Below are 17,228 nucleotides of genomic sequence, written 5' to 3' on the forward strand. Positions count from 1 at the left end.
GTCATACCGAAGGGTACACGTGCACATCACTCTAACGGACAAGGGCATCTTACAGTATAGTGTACAGTGCCAAAGATGGCCGAGTTTAAACACCTTTCATGGTTGCTGATATGGACTTACCTGATCTGTGTTTGTAACTGCCAGGACAGTATTGTGTCTGTCATACAGAGACTGGACCAGTTTGAGGAGGATCTGTTTCATAACAAGGAGGACATGATCAATATGGAGAAAAGGATACGAAATATAATAGTTGATTCAAAAACAGCATTGAGGGCTGAATTAAGAGAAAACATACGTGATCAGGTGAGAGAAGCCATGGCCGAGATTCTAGAAGGAGAGTCTCTTCAAGACATGGTGAAAAGTCAGGTTGTCTCTGAATTGCGGCACCTGACACGGGGCTACCATCAGATGAAGAGGCAGATGCATCATGTCTCCAATGAACTCAAAGACTTCCAGGACGAGACGAGCGTATTTCATGAAGCTGTCTTGAAGAAGGCACGGGTTGGGAATCGAGACAACTCAAGTGACGTCTGTGTCAGAGACAAACGTAGACTGGAAATGGAACTACAGAAGTGTGAGGTTACCACTGCTGATCTCAAGGCTGACATCAAGCGCTTAATGACATTGAATGAGACGTGTCAGTTCCCAAAACAAAAACAGAAAACAACGTTTACTGTACATGATGCTTCCCCAGCAACTCAAAATGATACGCCTACATCCGGGTCACCTGGGTTGACAACGTTAATGACGACACCAAGGCTACCTGTGTCTACAACGTCAGTGACCACACAAAGACGACAAGAGGAGAGAAGTCGGATTCTGATTGCTCCACGTTGGTCAAAGGTCCTGCATCAGTTCCGTCAACTCAACATTCACAGCAACTCCCTCAGTGTCTATCAGTATCTCACCATGAAGAATGTGGTATCTGTTGCCTATATAGCGAAGACAAGGAAACTTCTGATTGGACTTTACAATCCTAGTAAGATCGTATCATCTGCCCTTGATACAAGTCACGTGACAGTACTAAGAGAAGGTGTACAGACATATGGTATGGCAGTGGATGAAGATCGGGACATTGTGTTTATGACAACAGAATTCCCACGAACTTCAATCAGCCGCATGTCTACACAGGGGAAAGACTTTACTGCCATCATTGACTTATCCAAGTACAGAGGCATTCCAAGGCAACTAACTCTTGACACAAGGAGAAAGAGGATATATGGGTGTAATGGCGAGAAACTGTTCATGGTAACATATGATGGTCAAGGCCTGGCAACATTAGCCACAGGAAGTGTCATGTTTGCTGTAACCCTAGATCAGACAGCTGGTGTGTTGTATTATAACAATGATGAGAAACTGATGAAGATGACCGTGTCCAATAATGTGAGTACAGAGGTGACCACACTGACCACTATACCCTGGAACATGAGACTGTATAGAGGCACCATCTACTACAGTGGCCTTTCTTCTCCAATTGTAGGCGCAGTTAATGTGTCATATAACACTTATATAACACCATATACTCTTAAGTCAGTAGGCATGGATGGAGTTAGTCGTATTCTTCTGTGTTTGGTTCCCTGAATTCTATTAAGATATTCTTCAACGAATTTGAAAATATTCGATTATGATTGGTCAATCAAAAACTTCAAGTCACATAACCACCTCTGATTGAAACAGTTGATATAATGGCTGCCTACCCTCGGAAGTAAATATTTATAAAACAAAACTTCTTTCTGAATCATCGTCGGTAGGCATTTTGAAATAATGAGATATAAACACATATACTTACAATGCATACTTTCGGTTAATACAATTTTCAAAGTATGTGTGATAATAAATGTTCGAAGGAAAACACGATATGTATCGACAAAAAGTGTATTTCAAGTTTTGAGGACGACAACTCTTACTCTACTACAGTGGATTTTGTTCTCCGATTGTCGGTGCAGTTGATGTGACACATAACATTTCAGCATATACTCTCAAGTCATTAAGCATGGATGGAGTTGATTATTAGGGCTCTGAGTCGAAAGGCTTGAAGCCCTATTGTAATCGGCCGATTTATTTATTATTATTCCGCCGATTTTGGTACCAGAGCCAGCAAAATAAGTTCTAGATACGACAAAATTCCCAAGGCCGTAGGCTCAAAGACCAAGGGCAGACAGCTGAAAAACAAGTAATTTTGTTAACTATATTTTGCCCTATTGCTCCAAAACCGCTTCTCCGATTACTTTTAAACTTTGCATGTGTCTGCTGCTAGGGGTGCTTGACATTATTTGTTCTTTGACTTAGGTCATTGGTTACTTGGTTTGGCAGCCATATTGGATTCAAAGTTTTCACAGTTTTTTTTGGTACCTGTCTTCAAATCCTATCTCCTCTGAATCCATTGCATGAAATGCATTCAAACCCTCTGAGAATTGTCTCCATACACAACAGAATAAATTGTCTTAACCGAGTTTGGATATGTTTTTTAGTTGCGCCTATATTAGATTTTGATTTTGATGATGTTTTTCACCGAAATTTTACTTTAAAGATCATATCTTGTAAGGTTGTTGACAGTAACTATTTTACATGAGTGAGTATGAATCCAGTCCTTTTAAACGAGTAATATTTCTACATTGTCGGATTGGTGGTATAAATTATATTTCACTGTGTTTACCCACTTGATGTGAAAGTGAAGTCACCTTGTCTTCAATACTAATAATATAATGTATTAAATTACATGGTCAATAATTTGCCTGCAATCTTAGTAATATTAATTATGTTATATCCATTAATATTTTGGCTTAAATTGGGCATTCATTCTGGGTAGCCTCAGGTGGTTTACCTAGGGGGTGTTTTGACATTGGCCGCTGTTAAAGTGACTTTCACCTCACGTCAGATGGGATGTATGTATCCTGTGGTGGAAAGGATGTGATGATTATATTGGGGGATTATTAGTTGATATAATTTCTGTAAATAATCATTGGGGCTGTGTCTTTATTCATGTACATATGCTGTTTTGTTGTCAACTATGTGTTTGCATTATCTTTCACAATATTGTTTTCTCCTATAAGTATTATCATCACATCACGAATATCACTTGGGTTATTGTTAATTCTTTAAAATATATTTTATATGTTTCTGTCTGCACTGCCTGGGCACCATCATCGCAAGCCATACCTTTTGATTTTGTTTAAGGTGTCTCCATGGCTGTGCAGCCAGGATTTGCACCCTGTAACTTAATACTTCAATACACCATCATTACTGTCTTTTTGTGTTGTGTCATCTTTGACTAGAATACTTCGCGCCTTTAGCACGCTTGCCCATCCCTTTCCGTGAGACGATACTGTTACGTAACCGTAGTATTTGCACATGTCCTACATGTAGAAAAACAACAACTGTGCCGTGGACCCCTATATAGGAGGAAGCAACTGTCCAGAAATGGGTGTCTGTGGATGCGGTGGTCGTCTTCTTGATGGAAAAGCCGACAGGTTGGAAAATCAACATCCCCTCCCTTATTTCGTGTCAACACCCTTTTTGAACTTTGAACTATCCCTTTATGCGGTGACGCTTCATTATCGATATTTGACGAGCATTTAGTCACCACTTCCACTGTCACTGTTACTCCAGCCTTCTGAAGGCGTCAGGAACAATTTGGACACGTGCAGCATTTGTTCATATCCATAGTCCCCTCACTACTTGCTTCCATGGCCATTAAAAGACCTTTCTGGTTTCTCCTTAAAAGAAGTCGACATCAATATAATTCTCTTCCTTAATCACATATAGCACACAAACATTTATGACAATCTCCAACCATACTTGGCGGCGTATTTGTTCATGGTGCCCTTGTCAAATTATGTAATTGTTATAAACAAATCACTCATCATCCACGTAATTAAAATATCCAGTACAGCCACAGCCGTCGTTGTAAATACATACCACTGCCACTTCAGCTTCAAATGATTGCGGTAAGGTATGTACAATCTTCGTTGTTGACCTGCCCTGCTCTATTTCAATATGCCTTGTTTGGAATCACATGTTTTTGATTTAATGGAAATAAAATCACATGTCAAGAGAATTTTTTTTGTGAAATAAGCCAACGATATTATTCATTTGGACGTCTGTCGGTTCATACTATATCATGAAATTCTAAGTCATTTCTAAAGTTCAAAGGTACGTTTCACATTATTTCATGATTCACAATACACACAACCTCCTAGACCCGCCATATTTACAGCCCTTCTTTGTTGAGTGTGGTGGACATTGAGAAGGAAGAGTGAGTGAGTGAGTGAGTGATTTTACGCCGCTTTTAGCAATATTCCAACAACATCACGGCGGGGGACATCAGAAATGGGCTTCACACATTGTACCCATGTCGGGAATCGAACCCGGGACTTCGGCGTGACGAGCTAACGCTTTTACCACTAGGCTACCCGACCGCCCCGAGTGTGAAGAAACAATGACAGTGGTTTCAGACAATATAGTGACAATATTGATATATTCTTGTAACTAAACCCACATCGTTTATCTGCATATATCTTTGTATGCGTGTGAGGGAATATGGTTTCACGCCTGGTAGCAGTGATCAGAAGAGAAATCCGGCTTCACACCAGGAATGGGAACAATGTATTGCGCCCATGTGGGGAATCAAACCCGGACCTTCGATGTGGCGAGCATACCCTTTAACCACAAGACTGTGTGTATATATAGAAGCATGTGTCTATTTATCTACAAGTCATTGGTTGTCATCTTTAACACTGCGCAATAGAACTACTGTCTTTCTTTGTGACTGTGACAGTAACACGGGATCTTGGGTGTATAGGGTTGAACAGTGTGACTGTTATCAGATTACACAATGACATATGTCATTAGTGACGTCGATTGATCTGTACCAATCTGTAAAAATCTAGGGCAGTAACATAGCGATGTGGCTCCTATCTACAAGGGGGATAGTGCAGCTCAATTACTCCTGTGATTTCAGTTTACATATCAGACAGTAATTTCCCACTAGATATTGTACTTGATACGGTGTCATTACAGTAGAGACCAATATACAGAAACATCTGCTATTAATCCCCCCGTCATGTGTAGATTCAGAGGAACACCGATCTATGATCTGCATCCATCCAGCTTAGCTTGTCCAGCACAAAACAGTCATAGAATTGCCTTGAAAATGATTTTTGCATAATCCGTATAGTCCGAGACAAAAGTAACGTTGAGATGGATTTGGAGATAATCAATGTTATTAAAATCAGATGCTAGTTCTCGCTGCCGCTAAACAAAGATCTGAGGACATCCCATTACGGGTCACGTCAGACTGACCTTTGGCAAACTCTGACCGACCAATGGAATTACTGACAAGAAGTCGACATTAGTTAATCAGAGGGCAGCTTTCTCGTGCTTTACGGCACGAATTTCAAATTGGCGCTTCGAAACATATTTTGACAAATTCTCGCTTAAAAATTTGAAACCTGAACGAAATTACGTTCTAGAATGGCTAATATATGGTCTAGATTGTATAGATTCAGTCGTTAAGCCCGTAACTATCGTTCGGAATACCCCGTTTTAACGTTTTCGAGGCTGCATGATTAGAAATCACATTCCGACTGTCACTCTCATGATCTGGTAAGCGACGCTCTGATTGCTCGGATGAAAGGTCGTTCTGACGTGACCCCTAATGGGATGTCTTCAGATCTTTGTTAGCGGTAGCGAGAACTAAGATCTGATTTTAATGAGATTGGTGGATAATTGAAGTCATACGGAAACGTTTCGACTGTATCTGTCATTTGTTTTTCAACCGTCGTACAAAACGCTTGAGATTTGGAATATCACTTTTTTCCTCGTTCATTCTGAAAAGGTGAACTGTTCATCTGCGATTATTCTGCACGACGGTGATAACTCGCATGGGCAGGTACGACATGTTTTCGAGTTTTACCGACCGCAGATATGCGCGGGGAATCATGGCTTTTCAAAAGAAAATGTAAAACAGCTGTCATTTTTTAACACAGAATCTCTCTCATGGCATTTAAAAACATTGTTGATGAATTTCAACTGTTCGTGTAACCGTAAGAGCTCGCATAATGTAGAAAATAAACTGTGTTCTACAAAAGCTCACTTCATACAGCTTCGCCAGTTGCCAATTTAGGATGGTGAAATAAAATCGTTGAGCATGAACAATAAACGTATAATTATAACTATTTATGGCCCACATGTCTGAAATGTCGCCTTGAACTACACAGAGCTAGTAGTGAGTGAGTGAGTGAGTTGGGTTTAACGCCGCTTTTCAAAGTATTCCAGCTATATAATGGCGCTTCATGAGGGAGGAAAACCCGATGTGATGCAGGTTTCAGACGTTTACCACTTTGGCGAAAGCCACGACTATGGATATGATGCTGACAAACATTATCGGGGCGAACCGGAATTCAAATCCACAGTAAATTATTCCCATAGACTGTACAACATGTCGACATATGAGTATGTTCGTATGAAGCTGGGCGCTTCCGGGACACCAGGACCCAAGGGAAGCAGGACAGTGTGATGTGTGATGATGATTGTGATGAAACAATATTTACTCTGTTGCAGATAACCTTGTGTCAATATTGAAACTATGAGGTGTTGCCGAGTGCAATCGCTTTGTCAGTTGGGCTATGTTAATATCGTTGGTATCCGCAGATATGCGCTTATGGAATATTATTGCTTGTTGGTTGTTTAACGCGCCGCACTCTGCACTAGTCCAGCTATATGACGACATTAACGTTGTTATCGTTATGTTATCAACACCTAAAGACACAAGTGACAGGGTGCGGTGACATCCCCCTGCTGTGACAGACAGCTACCGACAACCCTTGTCCCCTCGTAAAGAGAGTGAAAAACATCTGACTAAAGCAGACAGAGTGACATGGATCCGGCTGCAGAGAACTGATACACATCTTCACGTGTGCCCCATGTGTTTGATATTGACATTTGTATCGTGTGCCTTGTGCCTCGTGTAAGCTATTCCCTATTCAAATCAGATATAAACTTCGGTGAAAACATTTGCCAATGCCAACGCGGAGTTTTTTAAATGGAGGGGTGTATTTTCTTATTTGGCATTTCGCGTAATTTGTGGAAAAAAAGATAACCAAATGAGTCATATTTCTGTTATAAGTGTATTTCGAATGTATAAATATTTAGTATGCTCCAGAAAGTGGGGTTCACATCCCTCCTACCGCAGCCACACCCTGGGATCTGCGTTTGGTAGGCTGAATCCCTCCTGTACATTATCCCCCGGAATGTGGATAGAGGCGGTCAGTAGCAAGACGTGAGACAGACATAAAAGTTCAACCTTCCAGGCGAAGATTGGTTCATCGAACTGTTATCGATACAAATTAAGCTGCAATAGGCACGAGCAGGTGTCAATCAATATCAATCATCATGCGGTGATTTACCAGCAGAACAGTGACGTCACAGCCGTCGCAAAACGTGGTTGATATTACGTGAACTTCCTTCTCCCTGGTAACTCAACAACGCCACCCTGCGGCCATGTATTCAAATAACCCGTCTGATTCTACCACAGTCTCGGGAGAACCTCGAGCTCGGCTCACGACTCCGGATGGAGGACCGGATAGGACCCGAGGCCAGCATGAAGTAGTGTATGTGATTCCATATGTTTCATACGTGCTCACATCCGTCTTGTATTATGTAATCAGAGGTGTTTATTCGTGTTTACGAGCTATTTATTGCATGGGTGGGCCATTATTAATGACACGAGAACACAGGGCCATCTACTAGGGGTAGTCAGTGCTGCGAGGTTGTTTAATACAGTACTTGTGGTTGTGAACACAGGTTCCTGAAAGGTCAATCTAATCACCCAAGGGGTGTTACCTTGACGGTTTAGTGTGTCATTGTACCCCAGTGGTGGACCTGGCTGGTTTAGTGTGTCGTCATACCCCAGTGGTGTGACCTGGCTGGTTTAGTGTGTCAACGTACCCCAGTGCTGGACCTGGCTGGTTTAGTGTGTCGTCATACCCCAGTGGTGTGACCTGGCTGGTTTAGTGTGTCATCGTACCCCAGTGGTGGACCTGGCTGGTTTAGTGTGTCGTCATACCCCAGTGGTGTGACCTGGCTGGTTTAGTGTGTCGGCATACCCCAGTGGTGTGACCTGGCTGGTTTAGTGTGTCGTCATACCCCAGTGGTGTGACCTGGCTGGTTTAGTGTGTCGTCATACCCCAGTGGTGTGACCTGGCTGGTTTAGTGTGTCGTCATACTCCAGAGGCGTGACCTGGCTGGTTTAGTGTGTCGTCATACTCCAGTGGTGTGACCTGGCTGGTTTAGTGTGTCGTCGTACCCCAGTTGTATGACCTGGCTGGTTTAGTGTGTCGTCATACTCCAGTGGTGTGACTTGGCAGGATTAGTGTGTCGTCATACTCCAGTGGTGTAACCTGGCTGGTTAAGTGTGTCGTCATATCCCAGTTGTATGACCTGGCTGGTTTTGTGTGTCGTCATACCCCAGTGGTGTGACCTGGCTGGTTTAGTGTGTCGTCATACCCCAGTGGTGTAACCTGGCTGGTTAAGTGTGTCGTCATATCCCAGTTGTATGACCTGGCTGGTTTAGTGTGTCGTCATACCCCAGTGGTGTAACCTGGCTGGTTAAGTGTGTCGACATACCCCAGTGGTGTGACTTGGCTGGTTTAGTGTGTCGTCATACTCCAGTGGTGTGACTTGGCAGGATTAGTGTGTCGTCATACTCCAGTGGTGTAACCTGGCTGGTTAAGTGTGTCGTCATATCCCAGTTGTATGACCTGGCTGGTTTTGTGTGTCGTCATACCCCAGTGGTGTGACCTGGCTGGTTTATGAGAGGAGATTAAATGTGCCAGCAATTTAGATGTTTATCTAAAGGATTATAGGGACCAGTGAACCCTGCTTCATTAACGGTGACGCGTGGCTTACGCGAATTGGTGAACACTTTTTAGTATAAACAGTGTCAAACGTGAGTTTCATATCATGTTGCACGAATCCAAATATATTCGAATTCATTGACATTATAAAAAAAGACCAGTGTTTTGTAGAGTCACTGCTCCTGCAAATCCAGGCTGGTGGGCGACATCCTCCAAGAGGAGGAAGTACCACAATGTGGATGGCGGTATTGAGAGGGAAAAGCAGGAGTTGTTGGCAGGGCTCAAGTCACCAACAAATATGCTGATTATGTTGCGAGATTTATTGGTTTGTGAGTTAAAATGTATGTGGAGTGTAAATAATTAATTTAATTTCTGACTATAAGTTTATATATTTTGTATGTATGAACACATGTATGATTTATAATGTATGCTGTATGTACATGAGAAATAAAATAACGAAAGTCTTGTAGCCCTCTTTTATTTATTTTTAATCCTCATAATCCCTCTATTGTACACTTTTCAGTAATTTTTAAGCCAGAACAATAGGTGAAGGTGTCCCCGAGTGTAAGGACCAAGGTCTGTGTGACGATCTCAAGGGACCAAAGACGTCATAGGTAATCCCCTTGGTGAAGCGAACACGGTGGCCCTCCGATCCACAAGGCTGAAGAACACGTGTGAACTTGGCAATGAAAATAGCAGGATGGTTCCTGTGTTTAGCAGCACATGGTACTAGGGATGACTAATTCTGCCAGAAGCAGGAATAATATATTTATGTCCAGTAAAATCTGCTGTCAATGCCATCCATCTTGTGTTCAAATCGTTTATGTCGGTGTTACACGTGCCTGATGTTATGTGAACCTACTTTAAAGCACACTATTGACATTTTAAAGTAACTAGTAACAGACTTTACAACCATCGTTAACTTGTCCAACTACGGAGATTGGCCAAGCGGAATTACACTTGACAAGAAGCGAAAGAAGATATATGCCAGTAATGGCGGGAAACTGTTCATGGTAACGTATGATGGTCAAGGTCTGGCAACATTAGCCACAGGAAGTGGCATGTATGCTGTGACTCTAGATCAGACAGCTGGTGTGTTGTATTATAACATTGATAAGAAACTGATGAAGATTACCCTGTCCAATAATGTGAGTACAGAGGTGACCACTCTCACCGCTAGACCCTGCAACATGAGACTGTATAGAGGCACCATCTACTACGGCGGCTGTGGTTCTCCAATTGTAGGCGCAGTTGATGTGACATATAACACTTTAGAATATACTCTCAAGTCAGTAGGCATGGAGGGGGTTAATCATGTGCATCTATGTTTGATTCCCTGAATTCAATAATGGCTATTCTAACATGAATTTGTAAAATACTAGATTTGGATCATTCAGCCAGAGATTTCAAATCACAATAGCCACCTCTGATTGAAACAGATCTCAACCATTACCGGTTGGCATTTTGAAATAATGATAAATTTATGTTCAATTTCGGTTACTCCTATATTTAAACTGAAGAGGTTCGATTATTCAAAGCACGTGGTACAATAGATGTTGCAATAGATGAAGGAAAACAATAGAAATCGCAAGGCTTGCTTCCTTTAAATTATGGGTGCGACCTTTATGTTAGCTTACGAAAAGCATAATAATGTAAATACACATCATTATACTCAGTCTACAGGGTAAAAAGGTGAGAGTCCACTTGCGTTTCCTTAATTCAGACTGAAAACCCACTCAAAACACCAAACTCAACAATGCCGATTCACACACACACACACACACACACACACACACACACACACACACACACACACACACACACACGCACGCACGCACACATACACAATAACATACACACACGCACACACACATAGACAATAACACACACATACACACACACACACGCGCGCGCGCGCGCGCACATGCGTGTTTAGCTTTCTGATTAATGGCACTTCCAGTTCTCAAATAAAATATTACTACTGACTTTAGCGTGAAGGAAAACCGCTTTTGGAAGTCATAAAATTATGTGTCTGATGTGGTTTTCAATCCATTATTACCATGAATAATTCGTAAGCTATTCACCTCAACGCCACGTGAGTCCCCTGGCTCAAGTGCTCTAGTTGCCATATAATTAAGGACAGGATCATTGCTTGCTCGCGTAAATCACCACATTTGTTTGTGTCCAGTAGTTTTCTGTATCTGCTGCACGTAAGTAGCCTGTCAGTTTATGTACACGGTATGAGTTTAAAGTCTTTGATCTGCTGAACCTAAAGCTCAGCTATGTGTGACGATCCCACCGGAACAACGACATCATAAGTAATCCCCTTGATGCAGCACACACGGTGGTCCTCAGACCCACAACACTTAACAACATGTGTGAACTTGGCAATGGGAATGGCAGGATGGTTCTGTGCTTGAAAGCATATGGTACAATGTATTATACACTCAGGGTCATTAGCCAGAATAATATTGTTTATGTCCTGTAAGTCATGCTGCCAATGCATTGCCTAATTATTTGTATAATTGTTGTTACACATGCATGGTGTCATGTTCACAGGCAATGAACATAGGTGTACATGCAGCCTATCTCATTCCGTGAAGGAAAAACTTGAATGAATGTTAACATTTCTCGTAATGTCTACCATCAAAGCTAAACAGTTGGAAATGAGCATGTGTTGTAAGATACATAAATTAAGGTTTGCTAATTCAATTCAACCTCCCGAAGAAGAGATGAGTAAAGCTTGAGGCAATGTATTCTTGCTGTAGTTTCACAGGAACTTATCACATACCGTGTGATGAAACCCTATCGAATGGGATCAAGGGCATGTTTGCCCAATTCTGCACATTTTACGATGGCCATGAGAACAAAGGCCTCGTCCCTGGAACAAAGTGTTGTGTTTCAGTAACTTGTGCCCCTTGCATAGTGTCCAAGATGTGGTACAGCAAGACCTTCACCTCATGCACACATTGGCAAGTCGGACGGGGACAGCGGAAGTAATTACTGAATGTCTTCCTGTACTTTGTGTTTCTTTATCATGACGAATGTGTATATTCTAGATTCCACTTGAATAGATTCCCACAAATAAACCACAGAAAGGTTGACACAAATTGTGCTGTTTTCGTACGAAACAAAACTCCTTTTGATACCAATTCGTTTGTCTCTTAACATGCCAACACATGTTGTACAACCTTCCTGAAGGAGTGAACTCTGGCATCATCAACACCACTAGGAACTCCTGCTTACGGCACTCTTTTTAGTCCATCATGGCAAGATGGAGTTCTATTTTCTCTGCCTGTCATCTTAATTATACTTACCAGTTCACGTTTTCTGCTGATTCTTTTAACACAAGACAAGACATTCCTGTCATCATTCTGAATATTCACCAATATACGTAATGTTTACTTTGAAAATAATGCTTCTCAAATCATTAGTGCTATTCAGGGACTGTGACAACCGATAAATAACATTTGCCACTTATAAATACGAGCGTCGTCAGAAGGAGTGAGTTGAGGGAGAAGCGACTGAGAAAGATCTTTCACCCAATTGTGCTTTAGTGGTAAATTTAAAAAACCCATTTGATCGGCAGAGAGTAGATTGCAACTAGGCTTGTGAACTGAAAATAGAGTTTAACATATTGTGGATACTGTGGATCATGAATGATGTTGAACCTTATCCGTTGTTTAGATGGCAGCCAATGAAGACTTTACAGTATGGGTTTGATGTATTCTTCACATGCTGCAATTGGGTAACAAACCATTGTTAGGCACCGTTTGTCTCCCTCTGATTATTATGACTTTAAAAAACGTCATGCATTTCTGGGTTTCAATAAAAACGAACAACATATCACGTTTTCATGGAGGCGTTTTGACTAGAGTTTGCAGCCATTTTAATGTGTGGTCATTTTGAGCTGTTACCGCCATTGATACTTTTGTATAGTTGAAGACACACTGCGTTAGATACGTCTAACAGGCGAATAGTCACACGTTAGTAACACTGCTAATAACTTCTCAGTAGTAATTCAATATACAACAGACATGATCTAAATACACAGAGGTATTCGTTGCCAGGGCTACAACCTTGATAGCTCAAACGACATTGGTTCAAACTAGTACCTGTAGTTGCTTACCAAGCTTCTGTCTTCACAGCTGGACAACGACTCCGATCTTTGAACTTGTAGTGGGGACATCGACGGTTGTGCGAACCAAGTTCGGGAATTTTCTCATTTGAAATATAGCATAAGCTGTATATAAGTCAATATATATAAGTCAAGCGTGGACGGGCCATTCACCCCAAGCGTCCAGCCAAGGCTCTAAGTTTGTTTGTTAACAAACTTTAGTCCGATGCTACCGATTAGCATTACATGAGTTATAAGACCATCATGTGGTTATTTAGTCACCACCTTAAAGGTACATAAGCCATACAATTACAAGGGGTGGTCCCTCTTGGCCTTGTCGGGCTTTTGTTGTCGGAATAGTTTGTTTTTCACTCAATCATTGTCTTAAGGCATACTGGAATAACGTGCACCACTGTACGTTACATAAAGAAGAATTGAGGTTACTAAAATATTCAAATTATGCTTGAAAATATATTTTGGAATAACGGAGACTGTGGTGTCATCTTTTGTGTCACAATGAGCCGTGTGATGAAGTAATAGTGGGGTGTTCCCTTGAACTAAACAATGCAAGACGAGCGTTGTTTTCTTAAGGGGTGACCACTTAATGGTTGAATGCTTCTTATACATGCGAGTAAAACACAAGTAAAATTCAACGTTTGATTATATACTACGACGTACCTAAATCACCAATAATAGCGATCCATGTACATGCTAAATCAGGTAAATAGTGATAACCGAGTATTCTTTACACCCAGGAGATGGTCTGCATGTTTGACCTGCAACACTGATTACGTAGTGATAACCCAGTACATGTATACTTGTACCTTCCACCAACTAATCTGACGCATACCACGTTGTGTCATACCGAAGGGTACACGTGCACATCACTCTAACGGACAAGGGCATCTTACAGTATAGTGTACAGTGCCAAAGATGGCCGAGTTTAAACACCTTTCTTGGGTGCTGATATGGACTTACCTGACCTGTGTTTGTAACTGCCAGGACAGTATTGTGTCTGTCATACAGAGACTGGACCAGTTTGAGGAGGATCTGTTTTATAACAAGGAGGACATGATCAATATGGAGAAAAGGATACGAAATATAATAGTTGGTTCAAAGACAGCATTGAGGGCTGAATTAAGAGAAAACATACTGGATCAGGTGAGAGAAGCCATGGCCGAGATTCTAGAAGGAGAGTCACTTCAAGACATGGTGAAAAGTCAGGTTGTCTCTGAATTGCGGCATCTAAAACAGGGTTACCATCAGATGAAGAGGCAGATGCATCATGTCTCCAATGAACTCAAAGACTTCCAGGACGAGACGAGCGTGTTTCATGAAACTGTCCTGAAGAAGGCATGGGTTGGGAATCGAGACAACTCAAGTGACGTCTGTGTCAGAGACAAACATAGACTGGAAATAGAACTACAGAAGTGTGATGTTACCACTGCTGATCTCAAGGCTGACATCAAGCGCTTAATGACATTGAATGAGACGTGTCAGTTCCCAAAACAAAAACAGAAAACAACGTTTACTGTACATGATGCTTCCCCAGCAACTCATAATGATACCTCTACATCCGGGTCACCTGGGTTGACAACGTTAATGACGACACCAAGGCTTCCTGTGTCTACAACGTCAGTGAACACACAAAGACGACAAGAGGAGAGAAGTAGGATTCGGAATCGAGAGAACTCAAGAGACGTCTGTGTCAGAGACAAACATAAACTGGAAATAGTACTACAGAAGTGTGATATTTATGCTGCTGATCTGAAGGCTGATAATGAACGGTTTATAGAAATGATTAACGCGTATCAGTTCCAAATATCACAACTGAAAACAGCTCTTGCTGTGCCTGCTTCTTCCCCAACAACTCAATATCTAAGCTCTACAACCATGGACCCTGTCTCGACAACGTCAGTGACGACACCCAGGCCACCTGTGTCGACAACGTCAGCGACGACACCCAGGCAACCGGTTTCAACAAGGTCAGTGAAGAAACCCACGCAACCTGTCTCGACAACGTCAGTGACGACACCCACGCTACCTGTGTCGACAACGTCAGTGACGACATCCAGGCGAGAAGAGGACAAAAGTAGGATCCTGATTGCGCCACGCTGGTCAGGCACCCATCACCAGTTCCGTCAACTCAACATTCACAGTAACTCTCTGAGTATGCTTCAGAATCACAACATGAATTGGGTGACATCTCTTGCCTATGTAGCAAAGACCAACAAACTTCTGATAGGATCAAAGAACCCTTACAAGATAGCTTCATCTACCCTGGATAGAAGTCACGTAACGGTACTAAGAAAAGGTGTATTGACATATGGCATGGCAGTGGATGAAGATCGGAACTTTGTTTTCATAGCCACTTATAAACCACAATACACAATCAGCCGTATGTCTACAAAGGGGAAAGACTTTACCACCATCGTTGACTTATCCAAGTACGGAGGCATTCCAAGGCAACTAACTCTTGACAAAAGGAGAAAGAGGATATATGGGTGTAATCGCGAGAAACTGTTCATGGTGACATATGATGGTCAAGGCCTGGCAACATTAGCCACAGGAAGTGGCATGTTTGCTGTAACCCTAGATCAGACAGCTGGTGTGTTGTATTATAACAATGATGAGAAACTGATGAAGATGACCGTGTCCAATAATGTGAGTACAGAGGTGACCACACTGACCGCTAGACCCTGGAACATGAGACTGTATAGAGGCACCATCTACTACAGTAGCCTTTCTTCTCAAATTGTAGGCGCAGTTAATGTGGCATATAACACTTCAGCATATACTCTTAAGTCAGTAGGCATGGATGGAGTTAGTCGTATTCTTCTGTGTTTGGTTCCCTGAATTCTATTAAGATATTCTTCACCGAATGTGAAAATATTCGATTATGATTGGTCAATCAAAAACTTCAAGTCACATAACCACCTCTGATTGAAACAGTTGATATAATGACTGCCTACCCTCGGAAGTTAATATTTATAAAACAAAACTTCTTTCTGAATCATCGTCGGTAGGCATTTTGAAATAATGAGATAAAAACACATATACTCACAATGCAGACTTTCGGTTAATACAATTTTCAAAGTATGTGTAATAATAAATGTTCGAAGGAAAACACGATATGTATCGACAAAAAGTGTATTTCAAGTTTTGAGGACGACAACTCTTACTCTACTACAGTGGATTTTGTTCTCCGATTGTCGGTGCAGTTGATGTGACACATAACATTTCAGCATATACTCTCAAGTCATTAAGCATGGATGGAGTTGATTATTAGGGCTCTGAGCCGAAAGGCTTGAAGCCCTATTGTAATCGGCCGATTTATTTATTATTATTCCGCCGATTTTGGTACCAGAGCCAGCAAAGTAACCACTCAGTCTGGCTCGATTTAGTTCAAATTCTGTATGTGTATGTAGACAGTTGAGAGTTCTAGATACGAAAAAATTCCCAAGGCCGTAGGCTCAAAGATCAAGGGCAGACAGCTGAAAAACAAGTAATTTTGTAAACTATATTTTGCCCTATTGCTCCAAAACCGCTTCTCCGATTACTTTTAAACTTTGCATGTGTCTGCTGCTAGGGGTGCTTGACATAATTTGTTCTTTGACTTAGGTCATTGGTAACTTGGTTTGGCAGCCATATTGGATTCAAAGTTTTCACAGTTTTTTTTGTACCTGTCTTCAAATCCTATCTCCTCTGAATCCATTGCATGAAATGCATTCAAACCCTCTGAGAATTGTCTCCATACACAACAGAATAAATTGTCTTAACCGAGTTTGGATATGTTTTTTTAGTTGCCCCTATATTAGATTTTGATTTTGATGATGTTTTTCACCGAAATTTTACTTTAAAGATCATATCTTGTAAGGTTGTTGACAGTAACTATTGCAAGTTTACATGAGTGAGTGAGTGAGTTTGGTTTGACGCCGCTCTTAGCAATATTCCAGCAATATCACGGCGGGGAACACCAGAAATGGGCTTCACACATTGTACCCATGTCGGGAATCGAACCCGGGTCTTCGGCGTGACGAGCGAACGCTTTAACCACTAGGCTACCCGACCGCCCCGCCGCCCCGCCGTCTCATTGTTTGTTCTTGGTGTCATGCTAAAAGTAGCATCGCTAGGTGGTGACATTTGATTGATATCGGGACACCCCTGGAACACGCCAATTTCGTAGCGGCGATGTCCTACAAACGGTGACTATCTTTTGACAGAGTTGGTACAAACAAACCCTTTGTGGATTCGAA

General features: G+C 41.8%; 1 protein-coding gene across 1 annotated transcript; it reads left to right on the forward strand.

Annotated features, from left to right (window-relative positions):
- LOC125380054 lies at positions 1 to 16,900 on the forward strand. The gene is made up of 2 exons (XM_048396177.1): positions 1 to 2,545; positions 16,850 to 16,900. Exon 1 carries the CDS (start codon positions 76 to 78, stop codon positions 1,579 to 1,581), a length of 1,506 nt encoding a protein of 501 aa, XP_048252134.1. The 5' UTR covers positions 1 to 75; the 3' UTR covers positions 1,582 to 2,545; positions 16,850 to 16,900.
- The last annotated feature ends 328 nt before the right edge of the window (positions 16,901 to 17,228 follow it).

The sequence above is a fragment of the Haliotis rufescens genome, unplaced genomic scaffold (assembly GCF_023055435.1).
Source record: "Haliotis rufescens isolate VD_foot unplaced genomic scaffold, xgHalRufe1.0.p SCAF_15, whole genome shotgun sequence".
In the NCBI taxonomy this organism is placed as follows: Eukaryota; Metazoa; Mollusca; class Gastropoda; order Lepetellida; family Haliotidae; genus Haliotis; species Haliotis rufescens.